The 22,459-nt window shown below is 32.0% G+C and overlaps 1 protein-coding gene across 1 annotated transcript in view; it reads left to right on the top strand.

Moving 5' to 3' along the window:
- LOC114330053 (uncharacterized) overlaps positions 1–19,366 on the top strand; it is a 71,355-nt gene extending 51,989 nt beyond the window's left edge. The window contains exon 2 of the mRNA XM_028279352.2: positions 13,487–19,366. Coding sequence (XP_028135153.2) covers positions 13,487–13,872 — 386 coding nt within the window. The 3' untranslated portion in view covers positions 13,873–19,366. The remainder of the gene's footprint in view (positions 1–13,486) is intronic.
- Positions 19,367–22,459: the final 3,093 nt, after the last annotated feature.

The following is a 22,459-nucleotide window of genomic DNA, read 5'->3' as shown; positions in this document are numbered from 1 at the left end:
CCAGAGGCGTACGACAGGGGACAGTAAATGATGGACCCTTCCCCAATTCTACGTTACTGGTGAAATTGCCATTTTAGCACAATTTTTAGATTCTCCAATACTCTGTATATAAATAACATCCTCTTTACTAGTGACGATAAAGTCATTTGTTTTCGAGATATCTGAAGTTAAACATGTAACGGCACAGTTATTTAGCTATTTTAATTAATGTATTGTGCCGCTTAATTTTTAGTTTCAAATTTGTCGAAAACTAATAATTTTATCGTTAAGACTGAATAATATACTCTTTAGTCTTAACGATAAAATTATTAGCTGTCGAGATATTTGAAATTAAAAATTAAGCGGCACAAAACATTAATCAAAATAACTGTGCCGTTACATATTTAACTTCAAATATCTCGAAAACTAATGACTTTATCAGTACGAGTGAGTAGTATGTTATTTACTTAGAGAGTATTGGAGAATCTAAAAATTGCGCTAAAATGACAATTTCGCCAGTGACGTAGAATTTGGGAAGGGTCAACCATTTGCTTTCCCCTGTCGTACGCCTCTGGTAATAGCCGGAAACCTGTTTTTAACATAATTTCATAGGGTGTATAGTACCTACACTTTCTACCAAGTATGAAAATAATAGGTCAAATAGTTTTAAAATTCTGAGCAATAATAATTTTTAAATAAAACACCCTGTAACTCAATAAGGAGCCATGTATTATTTAAGTGATTTTGGTTAAATCTTAATATTTTGAGGTCTAGAATCTACAAGTCAGAGATTGGACATTCTTAATGAAACCCCTTCTATAAGCAAAACTATATCTTTTACTATAAGAAAAATAAAAGAAGAAAAAACGACAAAAAAATTTTGTTAATTAGTGAACAATTCCCAGAAATCCGATTATCGGAAAGCCATTTCAAAATATTTAATCCCCGTGACGTTATTAAAAAAACAAATTATAAACAAATTAGGACAATCTTCAAATGCCATTTTAGAGGGGAGTTAAACTGAAATTTGAATTTATCAATATATTTATGGAAAACCGCGTTTTTGCAATTGAAAATATAGTAACATTAATAAACAAATTAAAAATCTCATAAATTATAAAAAAATTTTATTCAATTATTTTTTTTTGATTAATTACCGCAACTTCTTCTATTAAATAAAATAATTTATATTGCTTATTTAAAACGCAAACAATATTTCTTTGCAAATTTGATTTTTAAATTTTATATATAATTATTTAAGTCAATAGGGTGTCAAATTTCATTTAGTAAGTCTTAGGTAAAAGATTTGTCCTTCAGGTTTGTAGAAAAAAACCCTGAAGACCTTCAATAAAATGCAAATTACCTCAGCAGTTAAAAAAGTGATTATTGTGCAAAAATGACCCCTTTTTAATTATTTAAACAATGGTCCCTTCATATGATTTGGATACTTTTTTGAAAATATCTTTTGTACTCACCTAAACTTTGATATAAAATTTATTTCAACCTGTACGAATTTACATTTTGATTTACATGTAGTGTAATGTTATTTTACTAGACTATAAATAAACTTCATATTCGGATTCATCGACTTCGAAAATATAAAGAATGACCAAAATTTGCCATTCACCTATCATGGTCGCTTTTTGATTTGTAAGCCTCAAATTAGGGGTGTGCCGCTCGCCTATAAACAGTGTGTACCCTGAATGGTAGGGGAGCAAAGTATGCTAAATGTGCGTACTCAAGCGTTATGGGGACCTATTAGGTTGTGAAGAGTAGGTCCTAAAATCAAAAAAAGTTAACTAAAGTTTTCCATTTTAGTGGGCGCTTGCCATTTTTTAATTTAATTTTCCATTTCCAACAATCATTTTTTCCGATTATAACGCCATCTATCCATAATTCGAAAAAATTTTTCGAATAAAAGTTACTTATTTTTACGTAAGGAATCCAAATCTGCAATAAAAATGGGGGCTCCTATTTAAGATTTTAAAGTAACCCCCCACCCCACCTCCGTGGGGGTCGTGTTTGGTGCCATTTGATAGATTTTTCAAAAATATTGAATAAGTGTATTTTATAGTTTTTCGATCTGATGTTCATTTCGCGAAATATCGCGGGATTCGTATTTAAAATATTAAATTTACCCCCCACCCCTCTCCGTGGGAAGTCATGTTCGATAGATTTTAAAAAAATATTGAGCACATATTTTTTAGTTTTTCGATCTGTCATTCATTTCGCGAAATATTCGCTTTTTTCTTGTCAAACTTTGGGACTCCCCCATTTCCTTACGCCCGGCTCAAATCGTCAGATTTTTGAAATATATACTCTTTTGCATGTACTTAACTTACTCTGACAATTTCGAGTTTTCTTAAGGATAGATTTTTTTTCGGCCCCCCCTTAACGAACTCCCCTGTGTTAAGAGCCAATATGTGGTAGAGGTACATCTGCAGGGTACCAGGTTTCTCCCCATATGATAATCTGATAATTTAATAAAAAATTTTCTTGTTTTTCGGTTGTACATATAGTATAGTATGTATGTATAGTTGATCCAAAAGATGGCATAACCCAGACATCCAAAGTGAAAGTTATCCTTCAACACCAAACGTCCACACAATGTCCAGAAAAAAGTCACACCATTTTGAGCGTCAGGTTTGGGGGGGGGAGAGGGGGGAGAAATCGGTAAATTCGTAGTTTTTTACGTTTTTCGTCAATATTTCTAAAACTATGCGGTTTAACATGAACAACCCTCTATACAAAATTGTTCTACATTAAATTTGAAATAAAAAAGGCCCTATGCATATGCATAATCTTTCTAAAATTCATGGTTCCAAAGTTACGGAGGTAGTATAGTATAATATTACTGGTCCAAAAAAGGCCTAACCCAAACATCCAAAGTAAAAGTTTTCCTCCTACACCAAATTGTTCTGTATAGTCCACATATTGTTCAGTAAAAAGTTACACCATTTTGAGCGTCCGGTTTGGGGGGAGATGGGGGAGAAATCGGTAAATTAGTAGTTTCTTTTATGTTTTTCGTCAATATTTCTAAAACTATGCTTTAGCGTAAGCAATGTTATATACAAAAATGTTCTACATGAAATTGAAAACAAAAAATCTTGTAACTTTAATGGGGTAAACCCTGTAGTTGGCTGTATACCTTCGTTAAAACAACGTAGAATGAAGTAAACACTTCTGTTGTATGTAGGTATATTAATTTATTAAAATTCTTAAAATTTATCCACAAGGGAGTGGAAGTACAAAACGTTTTCGGTCAAAATGACCATCATCAGTGTAAACGTCCAGTGTACAAGTAGTTGAAACTAGCCACTTCAAAAGGTGTAAAAACCTCTAAATAACATTATTGCTACATTATAAGCTATATAATAATCGACCTTAAGTCGATGTCTTAAGTTTATAATCTTGTATACATAATTGTTATAACATCAACGGTTCCAGAGTTACGGAGGGTGAAAAGTCGAGCTTTTCGATACTTTTTGTATTTTTTGGGCAATGTATGGTATAACTATACCAAAAACCCAGACATCCAAAGTGAAAGTTATCCTTCAACACCAAATTGTTCTGTATGGTCCACATAATGTTCAGAAAAAAGTCACACCATTTTGAGCGTCGGGTTTGGGGGGGGGGGAGAGGGGGGAGAAATCGGTAAATATAAAAAGTATCTAAAACCTCCACTTTTCACCCTCCGTAACTCTGGAACCGTTGATTTTATAACAATTATGTATCAAACCTTTTTTGTTTTAAATTTTATGTAGAACATTTTTCTATAGAACATTCTTTACGCTAAAGCATAGTTTTAGAAATATTGACGAAAAACGTAAAAAACTACTAATTTACCTACATTCTCCCACATCTCCCCCCCAAACCGGTCGCTAAAAATGGTGTAACTTTTTACTAAACAATATGTGGACCATATAGAACAATTTGGTGTTGAAGGGAAACTTTTACTTTGGATGTCTGGGTTAGGCCTTTTTTTGGACCAATTATACTATAGGTACTACCTCCGTAACTTTGGAACCGTTCATTTTAGAAGGGTTATGCATAGGGCCTTTTTTATTTCAAATTTAATGTAGAACAATTTTGTATACAGGGTGTCCAGAAACTCTACCGACCAACGAAGACAGGAGATTCCTCAGATAATTTTATGACAATTTAACCCAATTCACCTAGTCCGAAAATGCTTCCTAAGGGAGCTAGAGCTCTTTGAAGATGGCGCCATGTAATTAGTTTTTCTTAAATACCTCCAGAACGCTTCTATTTAGAAAAACGAAAATTGGTAGGTATACATATTTACTTTCCTGAAATGAATCGATTCCATCCATTGCGAATTTCTAGTACCGGTCATAGGCGTACGTTTTGGGTAGGGCAACGGTTATTTTATCGCATAACTTTTTTGTCTTCAACTTTTAAGCATTTTTGATACTGGATTATTAAATTGTGAGGTATTCTAGTACTAAAAGGTACTCTAACTTTAAGTCGATAGGATACACCGTTTTCTAGAAAAATTGATTTGAAAGTTTTTAGTTTTGGGAATTTGAAAAAAAAAGTTAAAATTTTTTTTAAAAAAACCGATGTATTTTACCAACTTAAAGCAAGAGTAACTTTTAGTACTCGAATATCTCATAATTGAATAATCTAGTGTCAAAAATACTTAAACATTAAAGACAATAAAGGTATGTTATAAAATAACTGTTGGCCTACCCAAAACGGACGCCTATGACCGGTACTAGAAATTCGCCATTAATGAAATCGATTAATCTCTGGAATATAAATAAATGTACCAGTTTTCATCTTTCTAAATAGTTTTTTTAAATCTTTTTTTTTTAAATTCAAGGAACGAAAAATTTTCAAATCGATTTTTCTAGAAAACGGTGTATCCTATCGACTTAAACTAAGAGTACCTTTTAGTACTAGAATAACTCACAATTAAATAATTCAGAGTCAAAAATGCTTAAAAATTAAAGACAAAAAAGTTAGGCGATAAAATAACCGTTGCCCTACCCAAAACGGACGCCTATGACTTGTACTAGAAATTCGCAATGGATGGAATCGATTCATTTCTGGAAAGTAAATATGTATACCAATTTTCGTTTTTCTAAATAGAAGCGTTCTGGAGGTATTTAAGAAAAACTAATTACATGACGCCATCGTCAAAGAGCTCTAGCTCCCTTAGGAAGCATTTTCGGACTAGTAGGCTATTGATTATATTCAAAATAAGATAGCTAAAAGGAACTACAACGTTAACGGGGTTTTATTATTTCATATGGTCAATGGACATCTATATATGAAAAAACCGCGGAGTGCTACCATTTAAAGGGGTGCGTTTTTGAGAAATGGGTGAATTAGTCCCTGGGCACAGGTTACATTAGTGTGAGTTCTATGCACTTTCGGTACAAACATATCTACATAAAAATTGTTCCTGGTTAAATTTCATATCTAAATATCACTTTTTAAAGTCAATGATACTTTTTTTACAAAAATATATACAAAAGAAAAAGCACAAAGAAACCCAAAAGAAAGAAATTTTGTTTTTTGTCCCATAACTTTTGTCCACGAGGATATAGGTATAGACATTGCTTTTCAGAAAAAAATCCTACATATTTCTTCTTTAAAATGTTGTTTAGTAGAGATAATTAGGATTTACAGTTTTCGAAATATGATTTTTCAAAGTTCGTCACTCACAGCAATTTTGGGCAATTTTCCTTGTTATTTCGCAAATATTGTTCTGTAACTTTTTTCAACGTAACGTTAGGTATATGCAATGGTACACGTAATATGAATAGAAATCAATTACCTTTAAAATGGTTTACTGTATAACGTCGTACGACTTTTTTTTAAAGAGATTATGGTTTTTCAAGGTTCTATACTTTTAACGATTTTTTATAATATAATATATAAATAAAATAATATTATTATACAGGGTGCCCCGAAAAGAATGGTCGTAAATTATACCACACATTCTGGGGTCAAAAATAGTTCGATTGAAGCTAACTTACCTTAGTACAAATGTGCTCACAAAAAAAGTTACAGCCCTTTGAAGTTACAAAATGAAAATCGATTTTTTCGAATATATCGAAAACTATTAGAGATTTTTTATTGAAAATGGACATGTATAATTCTTATGTCAAGAACATCTTAAAACAAAATTATAGTGAAATTTGTCCACCCCATAAAATATTTATGGGGATTTTGTTCCCTTAAACCCCCCCAAACTTTTGTGTACGTTCCAATTAATTCATTATTGTGGTACCATTAGTTAAACACAACGTTTTTAAAACTTTTTTGCCTCTTAGTATTTTTTCGATAAGCCAGTTTTTTATTGAGATGCGGCTTCTTTTTCAATATATTTACGTAAAAATTTTATGGGGGTTTTGTTCCTTTAAACCCCCCTAATGTGTGTGTACGTTCCAATTAAACTATTATTGTGGTACCATTAGTTAAACACAGTGTTTTTAAAACTTTTGTCTCTTAGTCTTTTGTTCATAAGTCAACTTTTATCGAGATGTAGCTTCTTTTTCAAAATATACCTAAAAATGTAAATTATAAATAAATTTTCAGATTATTAACAGGTCTCTATAACCGTACTTAACCATATACAAATATGTGGTGGATTCGACAAATATTCAAAATATCTCGATAAACACTGGCTTATCGAAAAAGTACTAAGAGGCAAAAAAGTTTTAAAAATAATGTGTTTAACTAATAGTGCCACAATAATAATTTAATTGGAACGTACACAAAAGTTTGGGGGGGCGTTTAAGGGAACAAAACCCCCATAAAATTTGTATGGGGTGCACAAATTTTACTTAATTTTTTTTTTAAGATATTGCTGTCGTAAAAATTCCACATGTCAATTTTCAATAAAAAATCTCTGAGAGTTTTCGATATATGAAAAAAAAAATCGATTTTCATTTTGTAACTTCAAAGGGCTGTAACTTTTTTTGTGTGCACTATTGTATATAGGTAAGTGAGGTTCAATCAACCTATTTTTGACCCCAGAATCTGTGGTATAATTTATGACCAATCTTTTCGGGACACCCTGTATAATATATTATATATTATATAATACCTAATATAAAAAAAATCTTATTTTTTACATTTTTTACGATTATTTTTGAATTTTCACATTATAACTTTTTTTTCTTGTACATGAATATACTATATATTGCTCAATAAAGAGGGCTTACTTTCTGTTCTTTAAAATGGTGTATCATCTTTATTTAAATACATAATGGAAACCGAGTGATTCTTTGATATTTTTTTACCTGTATTCTTTAAAATTATTTCTTTTACAAAAATTACATAAACATTAGTCTTAGAAAACATCACTTTAGTTAAAATTATTTAAACGTTGACTTTTAAAAAAGTTTCAAAATCAAAGTCCATCTCTTCGTAAGCATTAGCTTCAATATCTTCCTCTGACACCTCAGTTATCTTAGAGTTCCCACAATTAGTACCCATGCACATGTACCCTTTGCAGAATATTGAACAACTAATTCCTATCTTCCTATAACCACAGTTTTGTGTACATCCTTTGGTACATTTACATGCTATTTTTTCAAGCAAAGCTTGTGGTGCAGGAGCTTTGACACTAAATATTGGAATTAATATTTTGAAGTTTGCCCGGCGGAGTCAAGAGGATCCAAAGTATTACCTATAAAAAATAAGATTCAATCATAACACACAATCACATAAAAAAGTTATAATGAGGAATTTAAAAAATAATCCTAAAATCAAAAATCGTTGCAAGTACTTATGACATTATGAAAAAGCATATCATATTCAAAAATAATCCTAGAATTTTTTATAATACACCATTTTAAAGTAAACAGAATAAGCTTTCTATATTATTATATAATATTATATACCTAAATGTAGAAAAAAAAGTTATAATGGGAAATTTAAAAAATAATCGTAAAAAATATAAAAAACTCGTTAAAAGTATAAAGTCTTGAAAAAGATAACCTCTTTAAAAGAAGTCGTACAACATTATACAATAGAACATTTTAAAGGTAATTGATTTTTATTCCTCTTACATGTATCATTGCATATGCCTAAAGTTACGTAGACAAAAGTTACAGAACAATATTTGCGAAATAACAAGGAAAATTGCCCAAAATTGCTGTGAGTGGCAAACTTTGAAAAATCATATTTCGAAAACTGTAAATCCTAATGACCTCTATCAAACATCATTTTAAAGAGAAAATATATAAGTTCTTTTTCTGTGAAGCAATGTCTATACCTATATCCCCGTGGACAAAAGTTATGGGACAAAAAACAAAATTTCTTTCTTTTGGGTTTCTTTGTGCTTTTTCTTTTGAATATATTTTTGTAAAAAAAGTATCTTTGACTTTAAAAAGTTATATTTAGATAGGAAATTTAACCAGGAACAATTTTTATGTAGACGTGTTTGTACCAAAAGAGCATAGAACTCACCCTAATGTAACCTGTGCCCAGGGACTAATTCACCCATTTCTCAAAAACGCACCCCCTTAAATGGTAGCACTCCGCGGATTTTTCGTATATAGAGATTCATTGACCATATGAAATAATAAAACCCCGTTAACGTTGTAGTTCCTTTCTGTAGTACATAATCAATAGCCTATAGGTGAATTGGGTTAAATTATCTTAAAATTATCTGAGGAATCTCCTGTCTTCGTTTGTCGGTAGAGTTTCTGGACACCCTGTAGAGGGTTGTTCATGCTAAACCGTATAGTTTTAGAAATATTGACGAAAAACGTGAAAAACTACGAATTTACAGATTTCTCCCCCCTCTAGCCCCCAAACCCGACGCTCAAAATGGTGTGACTTTTTTCTGAACATTATATGGACCATATAGAATAATTTGGTGTTGGAGGATAACTTTCACTTTGGATGTCTGGGTTTGGGTCTAACTATACCATACTAATAGTGTGGTATTTTGTTGGTGTCTGGTTGAGGAGCATTTTAAGACCGAAGTTCCATTCTTCACTTTTGGCACGAAAATAGTACATCCTATTATTATTAAAAGGAAAGGTTTTCAAAATGTACAGGGTTGTTCACTATATTTTGACCCCCCTGTAAACTGCTTCATTTACAGAATTAAAAAAAAAATGTTAAATATAAAAGTTATTTGATTTTTAAATTATGATTTTTTGACATATATATCATACTAGTGACGTCATCCATCTGAGCGCGATGACGTAATCGATTATTTTTTTAAATGAGAATAGGGGTCGTGTGCTAGCTCATTTGAAAGGTTATTCAATTCTCTATTCAGTAATATAAACATTAAGATAATTATTTATACAGGGTGCCCAAAAATTTTTTTTTAATTAAATTAATTGACACAAAAAGAAGAATGTATGTACTGTTCTTACGATGTCAGTTGGACCAGAAGCATTTTTGGGGTCTGGTCAGTAATTCTACGAAGAGCATAGAAATAAAGATAAACCATATAAACATTTGCTTGCTTCAAAATTGATCACTCCTTGTATTAGTCCACATGGACGCGAGTGTGGCTTATTACTTTCTAACGTATCTTATTGGGCAATACTGTAGAGTAATTGGTCAAATTGTTCGGAAGTGCTTAGGCTCAAATCATATCGTTATCTGGTCAAAATACCTTCTCATGTTTCAAAGGCGGCAAGCAATATAAACACTATATAAACAGTGAAGTCGTCATAACTTACAATTATTTTATTTTTATAATACATTTTTTGTCTCATTTCTTTAGTACTTAAAAAATGAATAAGCACATTAAATTGCATTTGTAAGTATTATATACTTTTAATGATCAATTTTAAATTTTAATAACTGTATTGTTTATACAGGATGTCCCATATATTATGCGAGATTTAATGACGTCAATTTGCTCAGTCCGCTGATTGGATAATGTAATTAATGGAATTTTTCATGTTTCATATTTTTATTTTTTCCATATTTTCCTTTGTATGTGTCCATGTCTAAGAGCCATATATGAGGAGAGGGAGTGTACATTGAAGACTCTTGATTTTAGGTATTGGGGGTATTTTTTTTTCTTTAGAATAAAAGACAGTTTTCCGAGTGATGCCCAGGCCAATCTCATTAATTTTTTTTATTTCTTCGGTCTGATTTTTTTATTTAATTTAGTGATTTGTCCTAGAATATCTCTTTTATTTGCTTTATTCTTGTTTGTGCCACTGTAATTATTGGTTCTCCTTGTTGATTGGTCATGGCTTTTGTTTTACTGTAAGCGATGTTCAGTCCCATCTTTGTCGATTCACTATCTAGTGCTTCTATCATTCTTTGTAATTCTTCACTATTTTCTGTTTTAATTCAATATATATATACTTACAAGTCAAAAGTGACATTTGGAAAAATTGTGTAGCTCATGTTCAAGTAAAATAAAAATATTATCTTGCTTTGTCACCAATATAAATGTCTTCTTCTTCTTTTCCTTCTTCTTCTTCTTCTTGTGTAGACATGACTCTGTGTGTTTTTCAATGTGCCTCCAGTAAGTTGTCATTCCATCGTTTTCGTGGTCTTCCCACTTAGGTTTGGATCCCGCGTATGAAAAAAAGTTGATTAATAGCAAGCTGAAAATTTTTTAATAGCTTAAGGGTGTCTAGTTGGAGAAACTTTGATATATGGGAACACTGGAACAGGGGAAGTTTTAATTGTGGAACAGGTTAAAAATTTGGAACGGCCAGACCACGAAAACGGCACATGTATTTTGTCCGACAGGTAGAACAGACTTAAACTCTCTGAACAGAGATTAAACTCTCATGCAAAAATCAGCCTACTATTTATCACCAAATGGGCGTTTTAATGAGTGGAACATGTAGAATATGTCAAATGACAGGAATTATGACAGGTGATAAATAGCAGTCTGATTTTTGCATGAGAGTTTAATCTCTGTTCGGAGAGTTTAAGTCTGACCGTTCCAAATTTTTAACCTGTTCCACAATTAAAACTGTCCCTGTTACAGTGTTCTCGTATATCACAGTTTATCCGACTAGACACCGTTTAAGCTATTAACAAATTTTCAGCTTACTATTAATCAACTTTTTTTCATACGCGGGATACAGACCTAACTGATCGTCTTCCTATTGGGGAACCGTCTCTCGCCGTCCTTACTACTTTGTTTTTTGTCATTTGGCTCATGTAGTTGTTCCATTATACTCTTCTGCTTTTTACCCAGTTATTAATGTTGTCCACCTTGTATATCTGTCGTATATCTGCACTTCTAGCTCTTCTCATATCCCATCGATTTTTCAAAGTATTTTCATTTCTGCTGTTTCTAGCATTTTTCTGTCCTTTCTGTATCAAGTCGTGTTTCTGCCGCGTATTTATGTCATTATTGGTCTGATAACTGTTGTGTAAATTGCGCCTTTCACTTCTTTTCCAATATTGGTGTGGTAGTTATAAACACAACAAGTGTCGAATCAAGTTCTGAACACACGGATAGTGATATATTTCAACTTGTCAAAAATATGTCCCATGTACAGTAGTAAAAGTGATCTCTCCATTAGTCATGAATTAAGACAATTCGACTGGAAGACGAATTGTTCGTTTTAATGTATTTTATGTGTATATTCAAAGTGTAGTCTTATTTCTTTAGTTCTCAAATTAATAAGCACGTTAAATTTCATTTGTATTATGTATTTTTAATTATCTTTGGTGTCAATTTCATAACGAAATGTGAACAATTAAGAACATTATTACTGTTTAACAAATATTGAACCATAATTTAAAAATAAAAGTTTACTCATTAATTTCTATTGCGCCGCCTATATTTTACAAACGGCGCCGACAATCGGTGTTGAATTTTGTTTTTATACTGGTCCAACTGACATCGTAAGAACAGTCAATCATTTAATTCAAAATACATTCTACTGCTGCCAGAAAACAGAAATAAATGTTTATTTGTGCAATAAACTTTTATTTCTGTTTTCTAACAGCAGTAGAAGATATTTTGAAATAAATAAATTACATACATTCTTCTTTTTGTGTCAATTAATTTTACTCAAAAATAATTTTTTTGGACAACCTGTATAAATAATTATCTTAATGTTAATATTACTGAAGAGAGAATTCTCACACGCACACGACCCTATTCTCATTTAAAAAACTAGTCGATTACGTCATAACGCCCAGATGGATGACGTCACTTGTATGATATAGACAAGGTGTCCCGAAAAGATTGGTCATAAATTATACCACACATTCTGGGGTCAAAAATAGTTCGATTGAACCTAACTTACCTTAGTACAAATGTGCTCATAAAAAAGTTACAGCCCTTTGAAGTTACAAAATGAAAATCGATTTTTTTTTCAATATATCGAAAACTATTAGAGATTTTTTATTGAAAATGGATATGTATCGTTATTATGGCAGGAACATCTTAAAACAAAATTATAGTGAAATTTGTCCACCCCATAAAAAATTTATGGGGATTTTGTTCCCTTAACCCCCCCCCCCCCCCAAACTTTTGTGTACGTTCCAATTAATTCATTATTGTGGTACCATTAGTTAAACACAATGTTTTTAAAACTTTTTTGCCTCCTAGTATTTTTCCGATAAGCCATTTTTTATCGAGATGCGGCTTCTTTTTCAATATATTTACGTAAAAATTGAATGGGGGTTTTGTTCCTTTAAATCCCCCAAATGTTTGTGTACGTTCCAATTAAACTATTATTGTGGTACCATTAGTTAAACACAGTGTTTTTAAAACTTTTGCCTCTTAGTCTTTTTTTCATAAGTCACCTTTTATCGAGATGTAGCTTCTTTTTCAAAATATAGCTAAAAATGTAAATTATAAATAAATTTTCAGATTATAACAGGTCTCTATAATCGTACTTAACCTTTTACAAATATGTGGTGGATTCGACAAATATTCAAAATATCTCGATAAACACTGGCTTATCGAAAAAGTAATAAGAGGCAAAAAAGTTTTAAAAACATTGTGTTTAACTAATGGTGCCACAATAATAATTTAATTGGAACGTACACAAAAGTTTGGGGGGGGGTTTAAGGGAACAAAACCCCCATACAATTTTTATGGGGTGCACAAATTTCACTTTAATTTTTTTGCAAGATGTTGCTCCCATAAAAATGCCGCATGTCCATTTTCAATAAAAAATCTCTGAGAGTTTTCGATAAATGAAAAAAAATCGATTTTCATTTTGTAACTTCAAAGGGCTGTAACTTTTTTTGTGTGCACTATTGTATATAGGTAAGTGAGGTTCAATCAACCTATTTTTGACCCCAGAATCTGTGGTATAATTTATGAACAATCTTTTCGGGACATGTCAAAAAATCATAATTTAAAAGTCGAATAACTTTTGTATTTTATATTTTTTTCTAATTCTGTAAATAAAGCAGTTTACAGGGGGGGGGGTCAAAATATGGTGAATAACCCTGTACATATCTACATATCTATATTTACACATATTAAACTCCACATATTATGAAACTGGAGTTTTAATGATGCGTTAATTTTTGTGGGGTGTATTTAATAAACATTTTATTTTTATAGCACAGATATTGGAAATCGTTGAAGATGATGGAGCAGCCGAACCCGAAATTATTTTTGAGGAAGTGGATTATAAGTCAGCTAGCAGGTGCAAAACATTGGCGGAGAGAAAAGAAGAGATGTTGCAATACCTATATAATGTAGTTAATGGGGTTAACACAGAGGAAGAATGGAAAGTTCTGGAAAAAATGGTGAATCCAATTGAACCAACTTTGGCAGCAATTAGCCTGCAGACCAGTTCTAACTTTGAATCCAAAGATTCCATACCCAGCAATTCAAAAATTCTGAAACAGAGACAGTTGTTCATTACAAAGAAAAAACCCAACCAAAAGAAACAGCTGACTAAACCTACAAGTGGAGAATGTGACACTATTTTAAAGTTCCTGTAAATATTGTATGTCAACTTTTTAATACACTACGCTTAAAAAAAACGCCCACCCAAAAAATTGGTTTTTTGATGTCTCGAATTTTCTAAACCTGTTGTCCGATTTAAGTGATTTTTTAATATGTTATAGCCTTATTCTTTAACAATATGGCTGTAATAATATTGTTGCTAGACAGGTAAATTGTCATAGTATACCGGGTGTACCAATCAAACCGTGTTTTTTTACTCAAAGTTCACCACATCCTGTGGAATATTCTAGCCTAGCCTTTATAAAATACTGAAATTAAAACCCAACTATAGCCTCAGGTTCTCTTAACATTCTGTTTTTGATTCATTCGCTTATGGTAGATAATAAAATAGCTAGAGACTTTAACAACTAGCCATTTTCTTCATCAATACAGGGTGTTTTTTCAAATAAGTGTGATAAACTTTAAGGCCTAATTCTGCATGAAAAAATAATGACAGCTTGATTTATAAACGTATGGCCGCAATTGCTTCGTTTCTGAGATAGGGAGGTGTTAAAATTTTTCTTACAAAGTGACGATTTATTTATTACCTTAAAACCGGTTGAGATAATTGCAAATGAAATTTGGTAGGTTTTAAGAGGTAGTTATTGCACATTTTTGACATACCATTAAGAATTTAATATTCACCATCGGCGCGCAGACGGGTTATATTTACTTGTGCCTTACTATCTTAGAGTTATCAAAAGAAAATGAAATTTATGGAAAGGACCCAGCACAAACCTTATGGAAAATAGGTCCCAGTGGATTTCTTTCATACTTTGGGAAAATACTCTTTGAAGCATCCTGATAAAAAGTTCTCATGGGCACAACTCAATCGTATGAAGGATTTTGAAGATGTAGAAGTCCAAACTCGGAAAATTATAAGATTTACGGGGTATTCCAATTCCGTGAGTTACTGGTTATTTGGCAACATGTAGAAGTTTGGATCAAGGAAAAGTACGTACTAGTAGTCTAGGATTTTTTCCTGGCTATCCAATGGTTACCTTTACTTTGACCTTGACCTTCAGCGGACGTCATCTTCTAGAGTTTTGAGGCTTTTAGGCATTAAATTGATATAAACAGATTACTCATATGTTTTTGGGATCGCAAAACACGAATATGCCATCAGAATTACCCTCCGGATGACGTGGTGGCCAGGGCCACTGTAAGGGACGTCATCTTCTAGAGTTTCGATGGTTTTTGGCATTTAATTGATGCAAATGAATTACTGGAGGGTTTTTTGAGGTCGCTAAACACGAATATGCCAACAGAACCGTCTCCCGGAGCACCTGGTTTCCAAGGACAGTGAAAGGGGCTCCTGGATTTTCGAGGGTCTTTGGTACTACATTGATGCAAACGGATTAATTATAGGTTTTTGGGGTTGCTCAACACGAATACGTGCGGATCTGATAGTGTATGCATGTTCAGCAACTCCAAAAACCTAAGAGTAATCCATTTGATTCCTCCGAAACTCCAGAAGATAACCTGTCTTAGGCACCAGGTGCTCCTGTGTCTGTGCTGATCACGTATTCGTGTTCAGCAACCCCAAAAACCTATAACTAATCCGTTTGGATTAATGTAGTACCAAAGACCCTCGAAATTCCAGGAGCCCCTTTCATTGACCTTGGAAATCAGGTGCTTCGGGAGTCGGTTCTGGTGGCATATTGGTGTATAGCGACCTCAAAAAACCCTCCAGTAATTCATTTGCATCAATTAAATGCCGAAAACCATCGAAACTCTAGAAGATGACGTCCCTTGCAGAGGCCAGGGCCTCTGCAATCCGGAGGGCAATTCTGATGGCATATTCGTGTTTAGCGATCCCAAAAACCCATGAGTAATCTGTTTATATCAATTGAATGCCGAAAACCCTCGAAACTCTAGAAGATGACGTCCGTTGAAGGTCAAGGTCAAAGTAAAGGTCGCCATTGGATAGCCAGGAAAAAATCATAGACTACTAGTACTTTTCCTTGGTCCAAACTTATACATGTTGCCAAATAACCAATAACTCATGGAGTTAGAATACCCCGTAAATCTTATAATTTTCCGAGTTTGGGCCTGTATATCTTGAAAATCCTTCATACGATTGAGTTGTGCCCATGAGAACTTTTTATCAGGATGCTTCAAAGAGTATTTTCCCAAAGTATGAACGAAATCCACTGGGACCTATTTTCCATAAGGTTTGTGCGGGGTCCTTTGTAAAATTCTGATTTTTTTAAATCACATTTAATTTTCAAAAATGTGCATTCTAAACCGGTCAAAAGTTCATTACTTATGCTAAAATAAATAAAGTCTTATTCGCCGTGTGCAAGTACTTAGAGGGGATACGAGAAACGATCGTGCGCGAATAGCGAAGAAATCTTGCAACTTTCTTAAATAATTCATTGTCAATTGAAATTGTCAAATTGACGTATATTTCATATCTACTGTCAATGAAGAAGAAAAATTATGTTACTCCACAATATTGATATGATATGCAATTATTATATAAAAGTAAATTTAATTAATTGTATTTTGCTTGTAGTAGTGCATTTTAATAATTAATTTTATTCACTACATACAATAGGGAACTTGCACATTTTTTTATTACATAATAATGTTCAGTTTTTTATAAAAATGAGATTTCCAAAATTTCACGCGTTAAAATCTCATAATAACTTAGAAGTACAAATTTAAAGTCTTCTTTATCTTAAAATAGTTCAAACGACCCGTGACGTCACAGAGTTTACTATGTGGTTCCGTTTATGGTTATATTTACGTATATTCTTCTTTTTCTTCTTTAGTTTATTGGCCTCTACCTACTTGGGTATTTGGCCAGCTCGTCGTCGGGGAATAAAGGAAAAATATTTATATTCTAATGACATTTATCGTATGTCGTTGTAATAATAATATACCAGTTTGTTGAGATTGGAGTTTGATACAGTTTTTGAAGGAAAGGAAAGAAGGTTTACTATTGAAAAAAAAACCATTTTGTAAAAGTACAAATTTTCTATGAATAATTCAAACGATCAAAAACACTTTTAACGTCACATAACTGTATTTTTTACTGACGTTTATAATGTCTAATTTAAAATTATATATACAATTGGTGTAGAATGTAAACATACAACCCTGTGACGTCACGACGCGTTTTGGTGTGACTGGTATAAGTTGAATTTTTAGTCGTCTTTAGGGGCCAAACGAAAGACAAACAAAACTTTTTTATCTTTGATACATGTTCTAAATTATGTTCTGTTTTGATTTATACCATTTTTTTCGAATTTAAAATTTTATGCAAGTTCCCTATTGTTTAACTTTATAATATAACCTTAACATTACTTTTTCTTATAATTTTTTTGGGCTATGGCCTTGACAATTGTCCAGTAACCAGGACCAATATGATTGGCCAACATAATTAAAAGTGCTAAAAATGTTGCCGAGCTATGAAACCAGGTGTCGCTTTTCCGAACTTGCGCGGTCCCAATAGGGTTTACTATAAGTTTAATTTTTTTGTAGAAATGGCGTATGTTTTATTTTTTACTTTTTCAAAAATTTGAAAGGGTTCTCTTATTTTTATCATAACTTGCTTAATTTTGATGCTTTCAAATGAGCTACTGGAGCTCATTTGATAGGTATTCAGGAGTACTTTCACAAGTGTTTAGTAAGGATATTTTATAAAATGCATCGTTTTCCCATTATTTAAGCTTAGATTATTAAATGGTTTTTCAAGTGAGTATTTTATTTGAATTTTTATCATCTTCCATTTTAGTTATAATAGCTTCTTTGTTAAAAATTTAGTTTTTGAGTTATTTATGGGAAACCGCGTTTGTTTTATAAAATATGTCTGCAAATGCTTCGTTTGCGAGATACGGTATGTTGAATTTTTTCTTACAAACTGATGATTTACTTATTGTTCTACAACCGGTTGAGATATGCAAATGAAATTTGACAGGTTTAAAGAGGTTGTTTTTGCGCATTTTTGACATACAATTAAAAACATATTCATTGAGAAAAAAACACAGTTTGATTGGTACACCCGGTATGCGTTATGCAATGACAATTTACCTGTCTATTCTTGTTCTCATGATCATTTTTCAGTGCGTCACAGTTTTTCGATTTCTCTCTAATGCATTAAGTTTCATGAGACGGAAAAAGCGGTAGTTCCGTGATTAAAGACAAAAATAATGCAGCATTACAATGGTTATATACATAAGATGTCTGTTCCTAACCTACGTTTGATTCGTTGATATTTAGAATGCGCGTTTTTTCTAGCCAATCAAATACACGTATTACGAACATTTGACGAAAACTTCGTCCATTTTGGCCAATTTTTAGAAGTGTCAAAGAGTCAAGTGACGGTTATTATTCAGGTCAGTATTTTGTGTACCTATCATTTTGAAATTTCGAATTCGACTTCCCTTGTGTTTCACAACGTTTTTGTGCATTATTTTGTGTTTTGGTTTAGAATTTAGTTCGTTAAAAGTTAGTTTTGTATTTTGGTTTAGAATTTAATTCGTTAGAAGTTAGTTTATACTCCAGGTTATTATGCAAGAAAAATATCCATAGTAAGGAGACGTAACTCATGGCTGAAGAACCTTAGGAACTGGTTTGGATGTAATAACAATGAATTATTTAGAGCCGCGGTTTCAGAAATAAAGATCGCTCTGATGATTACCAACTTTTGAAGCGGAGACAGCACCTAGAGAAGAAGATAAAAATACAGTTTATGGATAGTTTTGTGTCATTTTTGAATGTTTCCATATTTATAAATTTAATTAACAATATTGTTTACTTTTTAATTTTATTCCCCTTTATAAAAAATACCTACATGTTAACATATTGTGTAAAAATAAAATCTACTAAATTACTAATTAGTTTAATTCCACAAGCTTTTCACCTATGGCGAAGTACGATTCTGGCATCTGTCAGATTCGTCAATAATTACATGAAATAAGTCTCGACACACCCAATACAGTATATGACGTCATAATTAATGACACACTGAAAAATGATCATGAGAACAAGAATAGCAATAATGGAAGTAACAAGTGTGGGAAATTCGAGACATCAAAAATGACCCCTTTGTTGGGGTGCCCGTTTTCTCTGACGCGCAGTGTATTTTTTATGTATTCAGATGTAAAACCTATTTGGGTGAAGTTTTTGGGTAAATTTTTTTCTTAATCATCCACCTTTTTTGCATATTTTATATTTTTAACTTGGTATCATAGCAGCTGATGGGAAGTATTTCAAAATTTCAATACTTTTTTTTGTATGTATTTAAATACTTTTAGAGTAGGTATTTAAATACCAAGTATTATATTATAAATAAGTAAGTCTTTGATATTTAAATACTCTACAGTCTAATCTAAAGTATTTAAATACCTACAAAAAAGTATTTAAATTTTAAAATACTGCCCATAAAAATATGAAATGTGAAAAAGGGTGAATGATTAAGAAAAAAATTTATCCAAGCACTTGAGTAAATTTTTAATATATAAATACATACTTTTCAACATTGGTATTTGTATTTATGATTCTTACTTTCCCAAATTTAATATAATTTGTGATTTTTTTTATATTATCTACTTAATCGTTGTTTTATTTAAGTCAAGCATGTTAGGTATAGGTACATATCACTCTTTAAAGTAATAACTTTTCATTTAATTTTCATTTTTAAGTAAATAATAGTTTGCCGTTTTATACCGCTAACGCGGCTTGGGAATTATGTAGTCTGCTATATCTATGGCCTCTACCTACGGTATAAAAAGAAGCTAACAGAGCCCGTGCTATGCTTCAACCGCCTATTATTACCCCTGGTTTACCCAAGGTACTCATTTTGTTCAGGCCGAGTCGACCAGGGCCCTAATTCTTGAATTTCGGGGAGTAGAACTCCCCAAGAGAGTAACATTTTCTATTGATAGTATGTAAGAGAAATTGAAAATGGGAGCGAAAACAACAATACATAACCCTAAAAAAGCGGAGTCTCAAAACCGTGTATTTTATTTCTATCTGCTTTCTTCAATATCCATATCCATGTTTCCCATGCATATGTGGCTATGGAAAAATTAGAGCTCTTACCGGCTTTAACTTTGTTTGCATTGTTATGGTTAAATTTTTCCAAATTGTTATATACCAGTTTCATCATATTCATAGCTGTTTTTGCAATAGTAAATCTTCTATGTATGTCTGTCACATAATATAATCTTTTCTGTCTGAAATATTTTAGCTGATCAGATTGTATCTAACTCTTAAGCCTCTGGTTTGTTAATTACAATTTAGAGATGTTTTTTTATTGAGAGGGTTCCTAATGTCATAGCTAGATCTTGTTGTTTTACACAGAAACTTATCCTTCAATCCATAAACTTCTATATGCAGATTTATGGATAAGTTTATATCTACGTATCTCTAGAATAACGTCTATTACATATCTATAAATAGATATTCCAATAGGTAAAAAGTTTTAATTATAGGGGTTTCCTGCTAAATATTGTGAAGTGCTTCAATAACCAATATTCACGAATTACAAATGACGACAACTCTATAATTAACTAATCTAATTGGGAAATAAGCCACAATTTTATTGAAAAAATTGTTTTATTAACATTTTGACTTCCAATTCGGATTAATAATATTAAATATTAATATTTTGTATTTTGACAATGACGTCCGAATTGGAAGTTGAAACGTTAACAAAATTATTTTTTCAATTAAATTGTGGCTTATTTCCCAATTAGAATAGTTAATTACAAAAGTGCCATAAAGAGATAGCTTCAGAACTTTATAATAACGTTCAGTGTCAGATGTCACACATGTATTTTGTCATAAAAGGTAATTATTTTAGTTCCAACGTGTAACAATTCGAGTTGTTTCATTTTGTAACTGATTGTTTTCCTAAGCGTTTGATTTTCTCAGTTGCAAACAGTAAGATTTCTAAATTTTACACTTCAGAGTTGGCTTTGAAGGTTAAAAAAATTTTCAAAGACTGAATGTCCAAGGACAGGTGACGAAAGAAATATTTTCGCAAGAAGGCATATAGATTCTTTTCCTGTAATGGAATCTTATTACTGCTGAGCTCGCACACAGATAATATATTTAAAGGGGGACATGAACTTATATGAAATGTATTAGTTGTGTCTAAAGCAGTGCACAGAAAATAATTATCAGTCTATTAAAAAGCATTTATATGGATATATTTTCTTTCAATACTGAGTACAATATTTAAATTTTTTTCAGCCAAAAAAAAAAAGATGCATGTTTTTCTGTGAATATTTTAAAAATCTATTCATGAAGAAAAGCTGAAAAAAAAAACAGGAAAGCTTTGATCCTCACATTAATAAAAAGAACCAAAGTCAATTAGAAAAATAAAACGATTTAAAACTGTCTTCTTCGTCAAATGTAGTACGTTGTTTTAACTTGCTAGCAGTTCCGGTTGTTCTATTGCACAACAGGAATTCTCCTATTTTAGCAGTGGCATACTCGAACGTTTCTCAGCACCTAAACAGTCCAGGTGAATTAACTTTCTTTAAATCGAGTTTTAATATATCTTATGCCAATGTTAATGTTTGGTTCCCAAATTTTGACAGTGAGAATCCAGTTGACTTTCAGCAACATATAGCCAAGCTTGATAATCCATGCAGGATTTTCACGGATGGTTCAAAATCAAGATTGGGAGTTGGATGTGCTGTATATATTCCGGATCACCAAGAATCCTTGATGTTCAAGTTAGATAAACAATGTTCCATATACTCTGCAGAAATGTTCGCAATTTATCAAGCTCTAGAATGGGCTGTCAACAAAAAAATTTCTAACAAGCAAGTTGTAATTATGTCAGATTCAAGATCTTCGTTATTAGCTCTAGAAAACACACGTAAACATTTATATAAAAATAGCCTTGTCGTCAAAATTTTAGAAAACCAACTAAAGCTACTGGAAAAACAGACTTCTGTAACTTTCGTCTGGGTAAAAGGACATATTGGTATTTCCGGTAACATAAAAGCAGATTTTTTTGCTAAAGAGGCAATCTTAAAAGGATCGGAAATAACTTGGCTAGATAGAAGCGATCTAACAGCTACTCGCAAGAAAAGTTTGAAACAAAATTGGGATATTGAGTGGCACGCTTTCTGCAATCGAAGCAACAATCTCTACACCAAAATTCATCCTAGTTTACCTACTGAGCCTTTTGCTATCAGAAGTTATCCCAATAGAAATATATATGCCATGTTTATTAGATGTCTCTTTAATCATGCCACTGTCAAGTCATACCTCTATAGATTTAACCTATCCGAATCAGATCTTTGCGATTGCAATGGATATGTTGACGATATTAATCATTGGTTGTTTGGATGCAAACATAATGATGTTGCAAGTAAGTTTTTGATGCACAATCTGCTTCAAGAAGAAATACCTTTCCCACAAAATAATGCTTCTCTTTTATATTTGTCTCGTAGAAATTCTAAAATTAAACAAATCATCTGGGAGTTTTTAAAAAGGACTAAGAGGAAAATTTAACTTGCACTGAATGAGTCCGGTTGAATTTGTTTAGCAATAATTATTGTTTTTTTATGTTTATCCTTATTATGTAATATTGTCTCCCTGTGAAAGTTCATTAAG

The sequence above is a fragment of the Diabrotica virgifera genome, chromosome 3 (genome assembly GCF_917563875.1).
Source record: "Diabrotica virgifera virgifera chromosome 3, PGI_DIABVI_V3a".
In the NCBI taxonomy this organism is placed as follows: Eukaryota; Metazoa; Arthropoda; class Insecta; order Coleoptera; family Chrysomelidae; genus Diabrotica; species Diabrotica virgifera.
This window is presented reverse-complemented; position numbering and strand designations above follow the sequence as displayed.